General features: G+C 50.7%; 1 protein-coding gene across 1 annotated transcript in view; it reads left to right on the top strand.

The window, feature by feature from the left end:
* The window catches only part of LOC105703751 (leishmanolysin-like peptidase), a 137,277-nt gene that overhangs the window by 99,659 nt on the left and 22,069 nt on the right, over positions 1-15,549 (top strand). The window contains exon 4 of the mRNA XM_012432384.2: positions 3,918-4,000. Within this exon, the coding sequence (XP_012287807.2) occupies positions 3,918-4,000 (83 nt within the window). The remainder of the gene's footprint in view (positions 1-3,917; positions 4,001-15,549) is intronic.

Below are 15,549 nucleotides of genomic sequence, written 5' to 3'. Positions count from 1 at the left end.
TTCCCTTGGTTCAATGGACTGTTTTTTATCTCGGGGTGGGGATGGTTAAATTGGCCACTACTTATCCGGCGAGCAAAGCTTGTCCCATGAATAAAATGCCAGTTATTGAGCTCGTAAATTCCGAAGAGCTCGTAGCCCGTTAACGCCACCCCGAGGGTGGGGGCTGGGGTGGGGCGACGCACCCCCAAAGACGAGGCGCGAGGGTGGCCGATTTATTCAGAAATTCCCGGCCGCGATACGACTTCCCTTTGCCTTTTCGAATAATTGCCGGGAGTAAATGAATCTAATTGCATCTGAATTTTAAATTCCTCAAATTTCCATCTAATATATAAACATTTGCCCCCTTGCGAGGGAGGTTCCCACGACGGGGATGACGGGACATAAAATCCCCGGAATCTCAGGACCGCACATTCCTCCCCATATATTGACTTTAAAAATTCCAAAATTGAGGCACTAATAAAAATTCCTACCTTGGAATTTTTACCCCTCTTTTTTCAATATTGGTCCGGGGTACATTTCATTGATATAATTTTTTTTTTTTTTTTTCTGTGCCGAGGAAGAGGTGAATTTTTCTGGGGAGTTAAAATTATTCCTCGACTCTGTGATCGCTCGTCGAAGGGTGGTCGGGAAAGGGTTGAAGGGTTGGAGAGGAGGCGAAGTGCGCGAAGTACGTGGGGCGTGCTGATAAGACGAGCCAGGAGTTATGGAATATTGTGATAAAGGAGGCGGCCACCCTTCCCTCGGGTGATAAACGCGCCGCGGGTGTTTCGCTCCGGGAAAGAGGGTGGAAAATACCGTGAAGTCTGGAAAACGAGGGCGGAATAGACTAACGAGGATAAAGGGATGCCGTAATGCCAGTGGCGCTGAAATTCGTGTTCGCTTAAGAAAAATTCATCCCCCAGAGGCGGAAGACAAAGGAATCATTTCATATTCACGTCTCTCCATAAATTCTCGAAATGCGAATTCCAAGACCACGTCCTCTATTTTTCTATAATTTACTTGAAAAACATTAATAAAATTACCGAATTCTCCCCCATAAAAAAAAACCAACCTATCCAAAAGAAATCGTTGCACAAATCGGGAAGACTGATTTTCAGCTGTTATATGAACTAATAAATGAACGATAATTAGTACACTTTTGATTTCATCGGGAGTTGAGAAGATCAATTCTTCTCGCGTCCAGGAATTAATTACAGAATACTTTGCCTGCATTTCTCGTCCCGTCCCGTCGTCAAATTTTTGGATCGGCGGAAAATCCAAGAATTTAGGCGCACCGCGGCGAAACTTTATGGGGGGCCGGAAATCTTGAAATTCCGCGAGCGAGGGATCTTGGAATTCACCCCGAGTGCCAGCCACCCCCGCCAGACCAGGAACACTTTTCCCAAATATTGGGAAAAATAATAATAGAATTTCCGCCCGCCCTCGAAATCGCTGGAACCACATTTCCCGTTCTTCGCGAATGCTTTCCTCTTTTTCCCATTTTTTTTTTCTCCCAGCCTACCTCTGGGGAATAAAAAATAGAGGGAGGAGGAAAAGTGGGAAAAATATGGCAGGCGGTCGATTCCGGTCCATTCGACGCAACGAAACCGGAAGTTGCCCCCTCCGGCTTTTATCTCCCTTTTATTTCCGTTTTATTTCGACCGCCGTCCTCCGATACGTATTCATCGCGGAAATCGAGCGTAATGGGGCGCAAAATGCCCCTAAACATTCACCCTTTGGGCCGGCATTTGATTCGGCATCGCGAATGGCCATCCCTTAGCCATCCGTCGATTCCACCCCCTCACCCTCCCGCCATTTACGTGAGCGTTTCCGCCGCGCTTTGACGCGTTTTCCGCACCCCGAGGTCCATTAAACTAATTCAAGCCTCCTCACGGAAGGGCGAAAATCGTCGCCTCCGAACTTTTTTCCAAATTTTCTCGCATTCGCCAAATTAAATCCTCCGTTATCCGGTAAACGAAAAGTGGGAATTTTGAAAAATTAAGGGGGCGAGAAAAATGAAAAACTGCATCCCAAGCTCCATCAAACTAATCCATCTCCTTCTCTAAGGGGAAGTTCGAAAATCCTCGCCATTAATCTTATTTAAAAAATGCTCAATATCGCCGAATTAAATGCGGGGGAGAATTAATTTCCAGGTCCGAGAAACGAGCAGCGGGAATTTCGAAAAAGGGAGGAAAAACGAGGACGGCGGGGGACCTTCGCGGATAATTATGCAAAATCCGCGGCGGAGGAAATTTGCGGAAGCCCGGGGAAATTCCACCCCTTGATTCTAAATGATCTACCCCCTGGGGTCGGCCTGCGGCGGGCAACCCCCTCGAAAATCGAGGCCGGGACGTTATTTCGGAAACAGCCCTCCGGGGCGCACCTGTTTTAATTATCAACCGACGCCATTAGGCCGATATTAACGAGGGGTGCCCCATCCCTCTCCCTCCTTTCCGCGAGCGTAGTGCTCGCCATTTTTCCTTGGGCCGACTTAAATCCTCCCCTTCCTTGCCCTACATTTTCATTTTCTAAATCACCCAGGATGGCCTGGAGAACCGAATTTGTAACTTACACGATTATCAATATTGCAAGTCGCCTAATCTTGTCGAACTTAATTTAGGTTAAAATCCTAAGGTCCCCTCGGGGGATGGTTCCCTTGCATCCCCGGAAATGCACGTATCGCCCTCACATGAGTGGTCCCGGGCCGCGGGGGCAACTTTTGTTCCACTATTTACCCCGCGGAACAAAACACCATTTTCCCCCCCGCCACCCCTCCGACTTCATAAAGCTCGGTCCCGTTTGTTGAGCTTGCATTATTCCCCGGGCTTTTTTCGCCCCCTGCTTCTCCTACCCCCCGGCGATCTGTACGCGCGCGATGCTTCACTTTTCCTTCTCTTCTACCCCTTTCTCTCCTTTTCTTTTATTTCTCGAGCGCGCGGCACATACGGCCCGCTAATGCAATTCAGAGGACGCTGCCGGTCTGTTTCCAAGCCGGCGCGACTCTGAATATCCCTGCGAGTCTGTTTTCCATTTTTACCCCTTTTTTTATCTCCCTCTTCGCTCCTCCCCCTTTACCCTTTTTCACGGAGTACAGATGGTCCCCGAAATGCGAAGAGGAGGAAGGGCGCACGCGGCTCCGGGAAAATAGGGTTTGGAAAATACTTTACGGATTTGTTTCTCGCGGGAGGGAACTCCGCTCTTATCACTCCCCTTACCTGGCCACGTCCTGATCGAATTGGCCTTTACCTTACACCTGTCACTTGGGCTCAGGAGTTTATTTAACTCCTCGGCTCACAATGTCGTGTTCGGAGACCTGATACGCAAAATCGTAAGGTAAGGGGTTAAACCCCTGGTTTTAGTAAACCGTCGGTGTAAACGAGCACGTGTCGCCTTTGGATGGTTCACTCGAAATGTACGCATAGGATGGTCTCGGTACGTCTTCGTTTATATACCTTGTACCCTGTTCCAAGTAGGTCGGAAGCTGCTCTCCTACATTTTGCATTTCCTGGTTTACCCGGTTCTTTTTTTAAGCCTTTCTTTTTTTTTTTTCGATTCATTTCCAAAGAACGAGGCGACACGCCACGACCCTCTGGAGCCGTAGGGTATGTTCGGATAAGGGAGGTCTTGAAATGGGTCGACGTACGTCCTTATGTACCCACCTCTGTACATGTTTTATGTGCAACCGTATGTACCCCGCATTACCGGCAGTCCGTGCTCTAATTAATGCCCGGCCTTGTTATCGGAGGTCGCGATTTTGTTCTTTTCTTTTTCTTTTTTTTTTATTATTTTCTCCCGTTTCCAAACAGTGCCGTCGTCATGTTGCGATTTTTTTCCTCGTTATTTTTTCCCCATTCCCAAACAATGCCGTTGCCAGGTGGGGATTTTTTTTTCTCGGTGCCATTTTATCGGGATGTTAATTATTTTTCCTCTCATTGCAGAACACGATCCTGCCGGAAGCTGTGCACTTTTGGGAGAGGGCATTGATGGTTCGAGAGACGAGGAACACGATTCGATTGAATCGGTGAGTCGCTTAACAACACCTGTACAAATACAACATCGAACAAAAACCGCAACACCGCTCATGTATTTCGGGACGAGAGAGGGTTGAAAATGCATAAAACCGCGAAAAGTGAAGAGGGTTGACGGGAGGTACATCATCTCCCCCCTTTCCATCCCGCTGAAGAAAACTCGGCGGTTTCTTTGAATCTTCATCCCTCCCCCCGATCTCGTTCAATCACCCAACTCATACATCAACCTCCGGAAAATAAAGCAGATCGAATCGGAATGAACGGAATCGACACGCGAGGGAATGAGGAAAAACAACCCCCCACAGGTGTACCCCCGCCCCCGATTTGCCGGGTTTCTCTCGTTTCAAACCTCCCCTAGAAACGGGCTTTTATATACGCGCGAGTACCGACCAATGTGATTCGCTGAAAGTAAAGATAGGTATTAAACAGAGAGAGGGAGAGAAAAAGGAAAACTTAGGAACACGTCAACGAGTATTGAAACGAGGAAGGGGGGCTCGTCGCGACTCGACGCCTCCTCGAGGGGAGGATTTATGCTCGCGTATGTGCCGCGATCCCTTCCAGCTCTTTCAACCCTTCCGCGTATTTGCATGAATGGTTCCGAATGACGTCCTACCGGCGCATCTACCACCCCCCCGGTGAATACGTGCCGGCCGGTACTCGTATTTGCGTTACGTCGCACCCTATGATTTATTGCCGCGGACAGGAGGCAGCCGAATGGGTGGCGGTGGGTGGAGGGCGATGTGGGCGGGGGGGCAATGCGGCGATGGAGGGGATAGGACGCGGGGTGGCGAGTATGCGGGCGCCGAAGGGCCTCAGTCCGCTCCGGACTGCGGGCGGCGGCGGGTCGCGGGGGGCGCTCCGCGGTCCCGCGAATGCATGCCGTGGGCCCGCGGCTTTTTGCCGCGGCGTTTTGGCCGCGCCGGGGCGCGAGTAATTTAAATTAATGCACGTCAGCCCGGGGAATAAACAGTACCTGCGATGTACCGGCCGCCGACCCCTTATTACGCGACTCCCCCGGGGTGGGAAGGGGGGTATTACGGATTTGACAAACGACGTCGCAGAGATCTCCGGGACTACGGAATGCCTTACTTAATGCCTATTTAAGTGTTCTTGAATTTTTTTTTCTCCCGGTCATTTTGAATTTAGGGAGAAATTCTAGGTGACCTGTTATGGAAATTTGGTAACGACGGAGGGCGACGGCGAATTGCGGATTCGCTTTCGATCGAGGGACGCGCGCACTTTTCAAGTTTAAATTGTACTGTCGCGTAAATATATCGACGGAAAACTCGGCCCTGTCTGTAGGAGAGAAAAGTGAGAGAAATAGACGGGAAGAGGGGGCAGACGCGTACGGCACGGCTGGCCGTATAGCGATCTCTCGGCAGCTTCTCACTTCTATTGCTTCGAATAAAATTCCAGGTGGGGAACTATCGGAAAACTCGGAACTGCTATTCCTATCCCTCGCCGTTTACGTAGCCGCGTCTCTCTCGCTCCGCCGGCGCCCGGGCGCGCTCCGTCTCGCTCGCACTCGCGAGCGTTATGACGAACCCGCTTCGGCGGATATTCGGGAATACATATATTCCCGATAAATATATATAATCTCGATTAAATATACATATATATAAATACCCATATATATGTCTGTTTATAAATCGGAAAGGTACTTACTGCTGACGCGCGATTTCCGGAAAATATTTCTCCAACCCCGGGAAGGATAAATCGTTCGGCAAATTTCGCGGCGGAAAATTAAAGGGAGGGAAAAGGAAGGGAAGCGAAACGCGAAAAACTGACGCAGTGCGGGTGAAAGATCGTTTGGTATCGCGTTAGGGATTTTAACGGTTGGAAATCGATATTTCATAACGAAGTATCTAATATTTTCGGTTCTTTTATTCGAGATCGATCGCGATCGCCGGTTGCGCAAGATGGCCGCGTGATGTATTTCGTTTGCCGACCTCGTACGTGGTTGGGGACTTTCTCCTCGGGACGAGGAAGACCCGACATATGACACCGGGGACGGGATGATGTAACGTTCACCGTGCACCGCTTTTTATTGGGCCTCGGTAAATCACGAGAAGCAATTAGGGTCGCGCTTCCGGTATCGGGTAACCGGATCGTCGCTGCGGGACGTTGCGGTTACATGGGAAAGTCCCTAGCCGACCCGGCGGGCCCGCCGCGGTTCCAACGGAAATGCCCCTCCCGGCCACGAATACGGTCTCGTAAATTTACCGCCAGAAAGGGCCGAGCCAATTTAACGTTTCAAAAAGGGAAGACTCGGAAAGAACGGTCCTCAACGCATCGCAATTTCCTCCGTATCTCGGGATTTAGTTGCGACAGAGACCTCCGACTATGCTCATTCCATCGTGCCAGAGATTCCGCATCGATTGGCGCCGGTTAGATTCGATTTGGAACGGTAATTATCGATTTGGATGCGGGGAAAGTCGCGAGGTGTAGCGCGCTAGTTCCGGGACGCCTCCGGGCGCGGCGCTGGCGTCGCTTACCAGCGGAAATTGGAGGGGAGTCTGCAGAAAGGTTTCGCCGGGGGAAATCGGCTGTCTGGACGTTTCGATTGTTCGATTTCGCCCTGACGAGAGGAGCAACCGGCATTGGGTCTCTTTCTTTTCGAGGGCCGGCAAGTTTCGCGGAACTTTTTCATCTAAAGTTTTCCGTTCCCTGTCTCTCCGGTGCCCGTAGTCCATGAGAATCCTGCCTCTCTCCCTCTCTCTCTTTCTCTCCCCGTCTTTGGACCGCTTTTTATCCCTTTTCTTCCGCCAAGTCCCGTCGTTAAGCCAACTTCCGATCGCGGAAACATCCGACGATTCCTCCGGGCGGGGCCGGAAGAACAAACAGCTATCCCCTTAATGGCCGATTCCTTCCTTCGTCCTCGGTGGAAAATGAAAAGAGAGCCCGAAGGAAACACCGGGACTCGTATATCAACCGACTGAAGCCCCAAGAATTACCCCTTGACCCTTAATCCGGAAAATGATCGCTCGAGTGCGGATAAATACGGCGACTTATCGCAAAAATAACATAGGAGATTTTGCTTCACTCTAAAAAGAAGAAAATTTAACCTGCAATTATTTGATCTAGATTATTGATAACCTTTATTTCAAATTACAAAACTCATTTTTGGGGTGGAAAAAGGGTTGGATAAATTCGAATCGAGGGTGGCGCGGATCCTCCCTTCTCGACATCCTTGGCTCCAAGGAGGCCCCGAAAGCTCCTTAAGAAAGCTCCTTAAGATACTTAGGTAAAACTTGCCAAGGCACTAATTATTCAAACTAATGGACAGAGTTTCCCGGGAACGCCGTGAATTATTGGCAAACAGCCGATTCCGGAGTCGAGTCCTATTAAAAGTTGCACAATCCTGATGCAGATGTTTATTTTATGCATTTTACAAAGTCCGGGGACACGGTCCGAGGCTAATTGAGCTTGTCCCCTGAAAATCTGAAGGAAAGAGTTTTTCCAGATTATTTAAAATAATTCATATCAAGGGACCATTTCGATTTTTGCGAGGAAAACCACGTTGGTATTGCGAAAGCACGGTCTTAAACCACCCCCTGTCCCCGTAGCAGGGGTCCACCGTATCCGAGATTACGAGGCCGTCGTTGCTAAGGCGTCCACGAAATTTAATAAAGCCTCCCCGGGTAGTCGAGGACGCCGTCGCAAGATGGCGCCGCGCGATTCCAATTATCGCGAGGCCGCAATCGACGGGTAGGCAATTTCGAAGTTATTGCGAGTGCCCCGGGGCTCTGGCGCGTTTTCCCCCGGCGTTTCTTTTTTTTTTCTTTATTTTTTTCCGCGTCCCGGGTCATTATTATATCATAATTCCATTTGGCCGCGTGGCATTAAACCGCGACGAGTCGCGCCGAGTGCTCGAACGAGGGAAAATGGCGGAAAGGGAAACGGAGGAGAGGGCTCGGATACTCCACCGAGGAGCTGGTAAACTCTAGGCGACGTTGTTTGGCCGTTTTTATTGCGCGGATGGCCGAGGAAACGGCTGCGAGTTACGTTTTACCGCGGAACTACGGAGAAGATGGCGGCGTCGCCGGGGCGCGTGCTCCTCGCAGTTGACACGGTTTATCGCGGTTTCCCTTACACGCGGGGAATGATTAACCTCGTGAATAAGGGGTGGGGAGTCTACTCGTTACATGTTATCTGCAGATTGAAACCCACGTAGGGTAGCTCTTGGATGGAGGGCCGCCATCTTGGTTCCACGGGACGCTTCGATTTTTTAAGACACGCGGCTCTTAACGAAAATGCACGTACAGGATGAAGTAATAAGCGGGATTTACAGTAAACTATTAACGGGACAATTCCCCAGTGAAATTTGGGACGCTAGGTCTAATTACTACATTTTATACGAAGATTAAACCCTGGTAGACAGTCCTCGAAAGGAGACGCGCCGCCATCTTGGTTCCGCGCGGCGCTACGTTTTAATAAACGTGCCTCGCCTGGATATGTACAAGATCGCGTAATAACCCCGATTTACAGTGGATAATTAACAATTCCCTCGGAGCAGGAGCCTGGCAGGATTTCCGACGCAAAACCGGGGGTGAAAACGAATTTGTTACGGATGCGCTCGGCAGGAAGACGCGGCAGCGCCATGACACTTTGGATTCGAGCCTCGCCCCGGCATCAGGGCGAGTTTGTAAATAAGGAGGGCCCTCTTCTTCCGGGCGGAGCCTTCCGCGAGGATGTGCTCGCTGAATAATGGATAAGTCTCCATCCGCGGATCCGGCGGGTACATCCGCGTCGTCATCCGCGCAGCTTCCGGGGTTCCTCCCGGAAAAACGTCGCCCCTCGAGGAGGGGGCATGGGACCTTTTGCAAAATTGATTCGCGTAACAAATTCCCGACCTACGTGCCCGACACCCCAGGTCGCGACTCGAAAGAGGTTAGGTCGACTGCGCCAGCTTTGCATGCGACTGACATGAATATCTATTCGTCAAGGATTAGTGACGCCATCTTGTGGGGTTCATCAACGGATATGTATGTTTCTTTTCCTTCTTTGGGTGGATATTGTGCAATCGGTTCAGTTTTGGTTGGGGATATTATTAATAGAATTATTATAATGAGGAATTTTCATTGGGGAATTTTTGTTACCGCATCTTTCGTTCACTGAAAAAAAAAAAAAAGAATGTGGGGTAGGGTTGACGAAAAGATACTCGTGGCCCCTAGAGTATCTGCAGTGTGTGTACTTGGCGCGTAATGCAACCCAGATTTTTTGAAAATAGTTTCTGGAGGTGCTGGAATTTTCTCGGAATTAGGCACCTTTGAGGGAGGTTTTCCCTTGGGGTTTGATTAGATTTCCCGCGAGGTTAATAAATCCCTAGCGTCGAGCTTGCGCCCCGGAAAGCGCGACACCGTGAGCGGGGTAAGGAATTCTCAAAAGGAAATTGGAATCGAAGAGACGCGCCGTCGTGAGCCGTCGAGAACCTCGGGGTGCCGGCGTCGCGGCGCCGGGGGAGCTCCGGAGCTTTCGGGCTTTCGAGCCTTCGTCAACACCGAAAGCTTCCCGCGGTGGAGGCTATCTCGACTCCGGAGCTTCTCCGCGGGTGGCTAAGAGTCCCTCGGGAGAAGCCTCGAGATGTGGCCGAGGCGAAAGCTCGCAAGCTCCATCCGTCCTATCGAGTCGGGAAACCCACTTATAAGCTCGGGTCGCAATTTTTTATTCTTGAATTTTTGAACATTCCGAGGAACTTCTCTGCCCACGCGAAAAGCTGTGAACCTCCTCGCTATTTCTTCCCCCCTTCAATTTCGGAGGCGCGAAAGTCCCGCGTGAATTTTTCCTCGCAAGCTCGTGCTTTTTGGAACACGGGGGAATTTTGAATACGCAAAAAATCCGTCCAAATTGAGCGAGGGGAATTCTCGACAAACGGAAGAGAGTCATCGCGTGGAAGGAACTTAGTCGTTCGAGCTTGCAGCGAAATTGGAGAATATTGCCGCCCCGTCGGAGCTTTTTTTCTTTCCCGGCGTCGTCGAATGGAGAATTCGGAATGCCGGGAATGGCAATATTGTTCGCCAGCCCGTTCGACCCGTAGAGACAAAATCGACGTGGCCCACGTCGAGCTTTTCGGCGACGTCGTCGCGACGCTGAAAAGCTCGACCCTCCCTGGGAAAAGTGCACTCTTTATCGGCGCATTCTCCTTTGAAAGCCGTTCCGCGCATCGCCAGATAAAAAGGAAATAATCCTAAAAGAAGAAAAGAAAAACTAAAATCCGAAAATCGACAAACGCTTGTAAGCTTTTTCTTTTTTTTTTTTTTACAAGATTCCCTCAAGAGAGGGATTCCGGAAAGTGTCCTTTTCCGGCGAAATGTCGTGGCCGTCGTTCTTTAACCGAGCTTTTCGAAAGCCCGCCGGGCGAGGATCTCCTCGTAGAGCTTTACTAATCGGCGAACAATGGCCGGACAATGGCCGGACACCGAGCGTCTAATCCCGAGGGGGGAGTCCGGCGCGGAATTTCCGCAGCGGAATCCGCGGACCGATCCTCTCGTTTTGGGGGAATTCGCAAGCTCGAGGAAGGGGTGGCAGGGGGAGGGGGCAAGCTCAGGGCGAAGTTTCCGCGCTATCGCCTCCTCGGCCTTGCGAGAATGCTAATGCTCGTGTTAGGCGACAAATTGCCAGGAAACGGGAGATTTAAAGCGGCCGAGCTTCGGATTCAGCGAAAGCTCCTCGATAATTCCACCCTCTCCAGGAGCCCTCGGAAGCTCGGCGGTAGAGCCAGATTAGCGTCCCGGCGGGAATAATTAAAAAAAGTCCGCATTAAAAAAAAAAGAAAATTATACAGAACTCACCATTGCGAAAAATAAAATAAGGGTTACTCCTTAAGAGGGATATTATATACAGGATGTCCCTGGTATCACTTGTAATGCGTGAATTTTTTAAAGAAATTCAATTTAACAGCGAGGATTAAAAGTCGCTACGATTTATCGTCAAGTAGCCATATTTCCTCGTTAACGTCGTTTCCCGGGTAGAATAGCTCCTGGAGAGGGAAGGTCCCGGCGGGGCGCGAAAGAAAAGCTAGTCTCCCGGAGCCCGGCTTCCGGCTCTCCAGTCGGACGTCCGCAAGCCCCGGAAGCTCGTCTCCCGGCGGACAATGTCCCTTCGGCCGCGAGGTCTCCGTCAACGGAGAGGAGGGCGCGGAATCGCTCGGAAGAAGCTCCATTAATCCCGAGGACGGGAGAATAGACAACCGGAGAAAAAAGGGTGTACATATATACGCGTATACCTATACATTAATATATATGTATAAACCGTATATGAAGACGGAGAGGAAACGAGAGGTCGCGTCTCGACCTCTGGAAAAATGTCGGCGTTTTGCGCCAACTACCCGGACGTATCCGCGCGGACGCGGAAGCCATCCCTCGCGATTCCGCTCGCGGCGGCGATTGCCCGGATTTCTCGCCGCGCGCGGAATCCATCAATTCCGCGGGATCCCCGCGGCCGCGCGGAATTCGGAACGACGGGCTGCGGATAAATCTTCCCCTCGGAAGACATTCCCCCCCCCCTCTCCGCTTCGATATCCCCGATATCGTTTCTCTCCCCACGGATCTTGCGAATTTATTATTTCAATTATTCCTCAAGCCGAAAATCACTTTTTCCCTACATCCGTTCCCCTCCCCCCGAAGCTAGAAAATTTATTAATTCAATTATCCCTTAAACACGAAACAATCTTACTAAAGAATTTTTATTCACCCCGAGGAATCCCGCCGCTAAAAAAAATGGATCCTCCGGGAATCTAGCTCCCCATCCTCTCCCCATCTGGGGGGAAGAATCCCCATATTAAAAAGCTCCCGTCGTCTCCTCGACCGTCTTCGCCACGTGGGGTAAAATCTCATGGGGGCGGAAGGGGGAGGGAAGACGGGATGCCGCGGAAGGACCGGCCGGCGCCATTGTCGGAGGGCGCGGAAAACGCATCCGGTGGAGCCGCTCGAGCTTGCAGCCCCCCACTGTAGTCTTATTGCCTGTCAAAATACAAGAAGAATTGGTCGCCGTAGAAAAAGCACGCCATGGGGCTCCTTTCCTATAGGAGGATAAGATTTGTAGCACCAGGACTGCCTCCGCCCCTCTCCCTCCCCCACACCTCCTAACCTAGCTCCATTGCACCTGCATCTGCCGATGCACTTTCGGAAAAAATATCCAAAATACCCGTTCATCAAGAAAAATTCTATAAACATTTTCCCTGGCTTTGAAATTGATATATGGAAAAATTTGCGCAATCTTAGCGAGGCGGACTTGGGGGGGGGGATGATTTTCTCACTCGATTTTGAGGTTAGTTCTCGAAATTCGAGAGTGAAGGATGTTCCACGAGTACGCTGGAATTAGGTGGCACCCTTTCTCGAGGTTTAAGCCCGAAATTTGTAATTTCGAGCAGGAGTAAATTTTGTGGGGGGGGGGCACCCGCGTGCGCACATAAGAGCGGCACGGCCGCGCGTAAAGTGTACAGTACCTAAAAGCGGAACGTGTCCCGGGGAAACGACACGTATATTACCGCCGGGGTAGGTCAGGGTGTACTTTATGGGTCACTATCGGGGGAAGGGACCCCCGCGAGGGTAGACAAATGTCCGAAACGACGGGACCGGAACGAAAGGAGCCTCCCGGTGCTCTGAGAACGGTTAAAGATGGCGCCTCCCTCTCTCCGTAGGGGGGACTCGCTCCGCGAGACTTAACGGGGCTGACTAGGGGGAGTTATCGTCGCGATTCCACCCTGCAAGATTTGCGCCCCCCGGGAGGTGCCAGGAATTTGGCAAAGGGTGGAAATCAGGCTCGGTCATGGGGAAAAAAAATTAAAGATTCAAGGGGGGTGCAACGAATTTTCGATTTTTCATATTTTCGTATTTTCACATTTTCGATTTTTCACATTTTCGATTTTTCACATTTTCGATTTTTCACATTTTCGATTTTTCACATTTTTTCGTATTTTCACATTTTCGATTTTTCACATTTTCGATTTTTCACATTTTCGTATTTTCACATTTTCTTTTTTTTCGAGTTTTCGTATCTTAATTCCTGAGGGAGAATATAATCGACGGGGCGTAACGACCGCGGTATTCGAATCCCCCCATCAAATTTCCACCCCGAGGACTGGGGTGGAACCGCCTCATTTTTTTCCCCCCTTCTTTCTCGAGCATTTCCAGTCGGGTTATTCGGGTCTCCCGTTCCCTCGGGAGGCTATCCGGGCAGTTTCCATCGATCGGTCCCATGGGGTGAAAATGAGCGGCGATACCGAGGAGCGCGAAGGGGTGCAGAAAGAAGGAGGGAGTGCTCGATGAGCTTCTTTTCGCGCGAGGAAGGAAAACGAGCTGCTCGACGTGATCGATAGGGGGACGGTAATGACCGCGATGCCCCCCTCAAAATAAAACTGCATCGACCGGCCCAATTTTCTCTCCGCCATTTTTTTTTCTCCCCTCCATCCTTATTCATTATTCAAGACCGGTTATAATTCCCCCCCTCTTCTCTTCCTCCTTATCCCGAGAACGATCATTCGATTCGATCGAAATTCCGCCAAATTTTTGGAAACGCGAAATGGGACCGGCACCGAATTGTGGGGGAGGATTCGGGAGGGGGGTCGTTCGCGCCAGTCATCGCCCGTAAATTCCGGCCTCGTCGTTCGCGCCGTTAATTACTCGCGCACGGGGGACCTCGTAAACGCCGGCCTAATTTACAAGCGGCTCGCAAAATATTCCCCCCGAACGCCGGTCCGCATTTATACGGCGGCAGAGGGAATTAACGAAATGCCCTCGTCAAAGAGTCGCGTCCGAAACGCAGCGGGAATCCCCCCCGCGATTTTTCGCTACCTTGCACAGCGGGCCGAAGCAAAAGTCGACGGAAAATCGTTCTCCAAATAAAAAAAAAAAAAACAAACGTCCAAAATTACAGACATTGTCAATTAAGCCATGTTTCTCTTCCTCACTATCTATAAGAAGTCGGTAGGAGTGATAAAAGAAAAAGTGGAGCAAAGAAACGAAGAAGGTAAACGTCATCGTCCGAATCGCGCTGGGGAGGGTTTCTTGCAACGTCAAATTACCTGAGGAACAAGGGGCGGCTGGCAGTTGAGGGGCGAGGGGGGAAGGACAAGTACACGTCTGTTTCCCTCGAAAGAGAGCCCGGGGGGATAATTGCAGGGGGTGGGGGGTCGAGGAAACGCGTATCCAGCCGGTAGGAAGGATATCCGCCCGTACGTGGGACTTTAACGGGGGATGTTGATGCGACAGGGGGCGGGGAGGGGGCAAGGGGGGGTGGTAAAAGGGGCAGGAAAACGAGGATGGCTGTAAAAATTCAGGGAGCCCGTCCATTCGCTCTCTCAGGGTACTCTAAAATCCATTACGAAAATGCGCCCGGCCCGACGTGCTCTCTCTCTCTCTCGACCTCGCTAGGAAGGGGCAAGGGGGCAAGGGGGGGGTCTACCTGTTCAAACTTTTAATCGGATTGTTGTGCGCGGTCCCGTTTTTATTTTTATTTAATTTTTCCCTTTTTTGTTTTTTTGTTTTTTTTTTCTTCCGTTTTGGAGGGCCCGAGATTCTCTGAACGGGGGAGTTCACCCCCATGGGGGGATAGGAAGAATGTCGTTTCGGTTCTTATTGAAGAGCTTTAAAGTCCCTTCGAGGTCGACCTTGGTTATCAATTATAATGCCCGGGGGTGCACCTCGTGCCCCGGGCTTAAATGCCGAGCCCGAAGACACTTGTTATTCCGATGTCGGGGGTAGTTACAGGTAAGACCCCCTACGGAGTACTGACTGGTTCTCGGAATAAATACGTGGATCTGCCTAGAGATGTCAGGGTAGGAATCAGAACGGCTGATGGGTTTCGGAATTTTTTTTATTCCAGTTTACAGTTTTAACGTAATTGCATACATGCGTGCGTATAAACATTTTTAGTGGAATTTCCTGGGCTTGTGGAAGGATTTCTTCTTCAAATTTGAGGGAATTAGCGTTCCTGAAAAAGAGAGATGTCACGTTTTGGTGCTTACCGGGGGCACGGGAAATCTTACAGGAGAGTTTCCCCAACTTCCGGAACCCTAACGCGAACCTTCTTCGCCGACGACCAACGAGGGACTGAGGTCCGCGGCGAGCGCGTCCTCCCTTTATCAACTCCTGGCGGACCCGATTGGGATTAGGTAGGGGGTGGCCCGCGTCCCATCCCGTCACCCCCTCTGCACGACCGACCTCTTCATAAATACCCCCTGGCCACCATGCTCTGCCACGACTCCTCGGAAACTCCGCGACTCAGCTTCCACTCGGACTCGGAATCGCCGTCTTCCTCCGAGGGGACGTCCGCCATTGTCGGCAAACTGTCTCCGGGCACCTCTCGTTGCGCCTTGTCCGGATAATTGCATTTAACTCACCCCCCTTGGTGCCGCCTGGACGATGAAATTTAATCACCGCCTCGCCGGGGGTTCCTCTACTCTTCTGAGGGGTAAATTGGATCGTTCTGGGGGTCACCTTAAATCGAACGATTCCTAACCTCGAATGTATTGCAACCTGTACTACCTTGACGCATCCTCAGTAATTATCTGACTCGAATAATTATTTTTCGAATTAACAAA

Source organism: Orussus abietinus, unplaced genomic scaffold, assembly GCF_000612105.2.
Source record: "Orussus abietinus isolate OABI.00-Male unplaced genomic scaffold, Oabi_2.0 scaffold26, whole genome shotgun sequence".
Classification (NCBI taxonomy): Eukaryota; Metazoa; Arthropoda; class Insecta; order Hymenoptera; family Orussidae; genus Orussus; species Orussus abietinus.
Note: the sequence above shows the minus strand (reverse complement) of the source record. Positions and strands in the feature narration are given on the sequence as shown.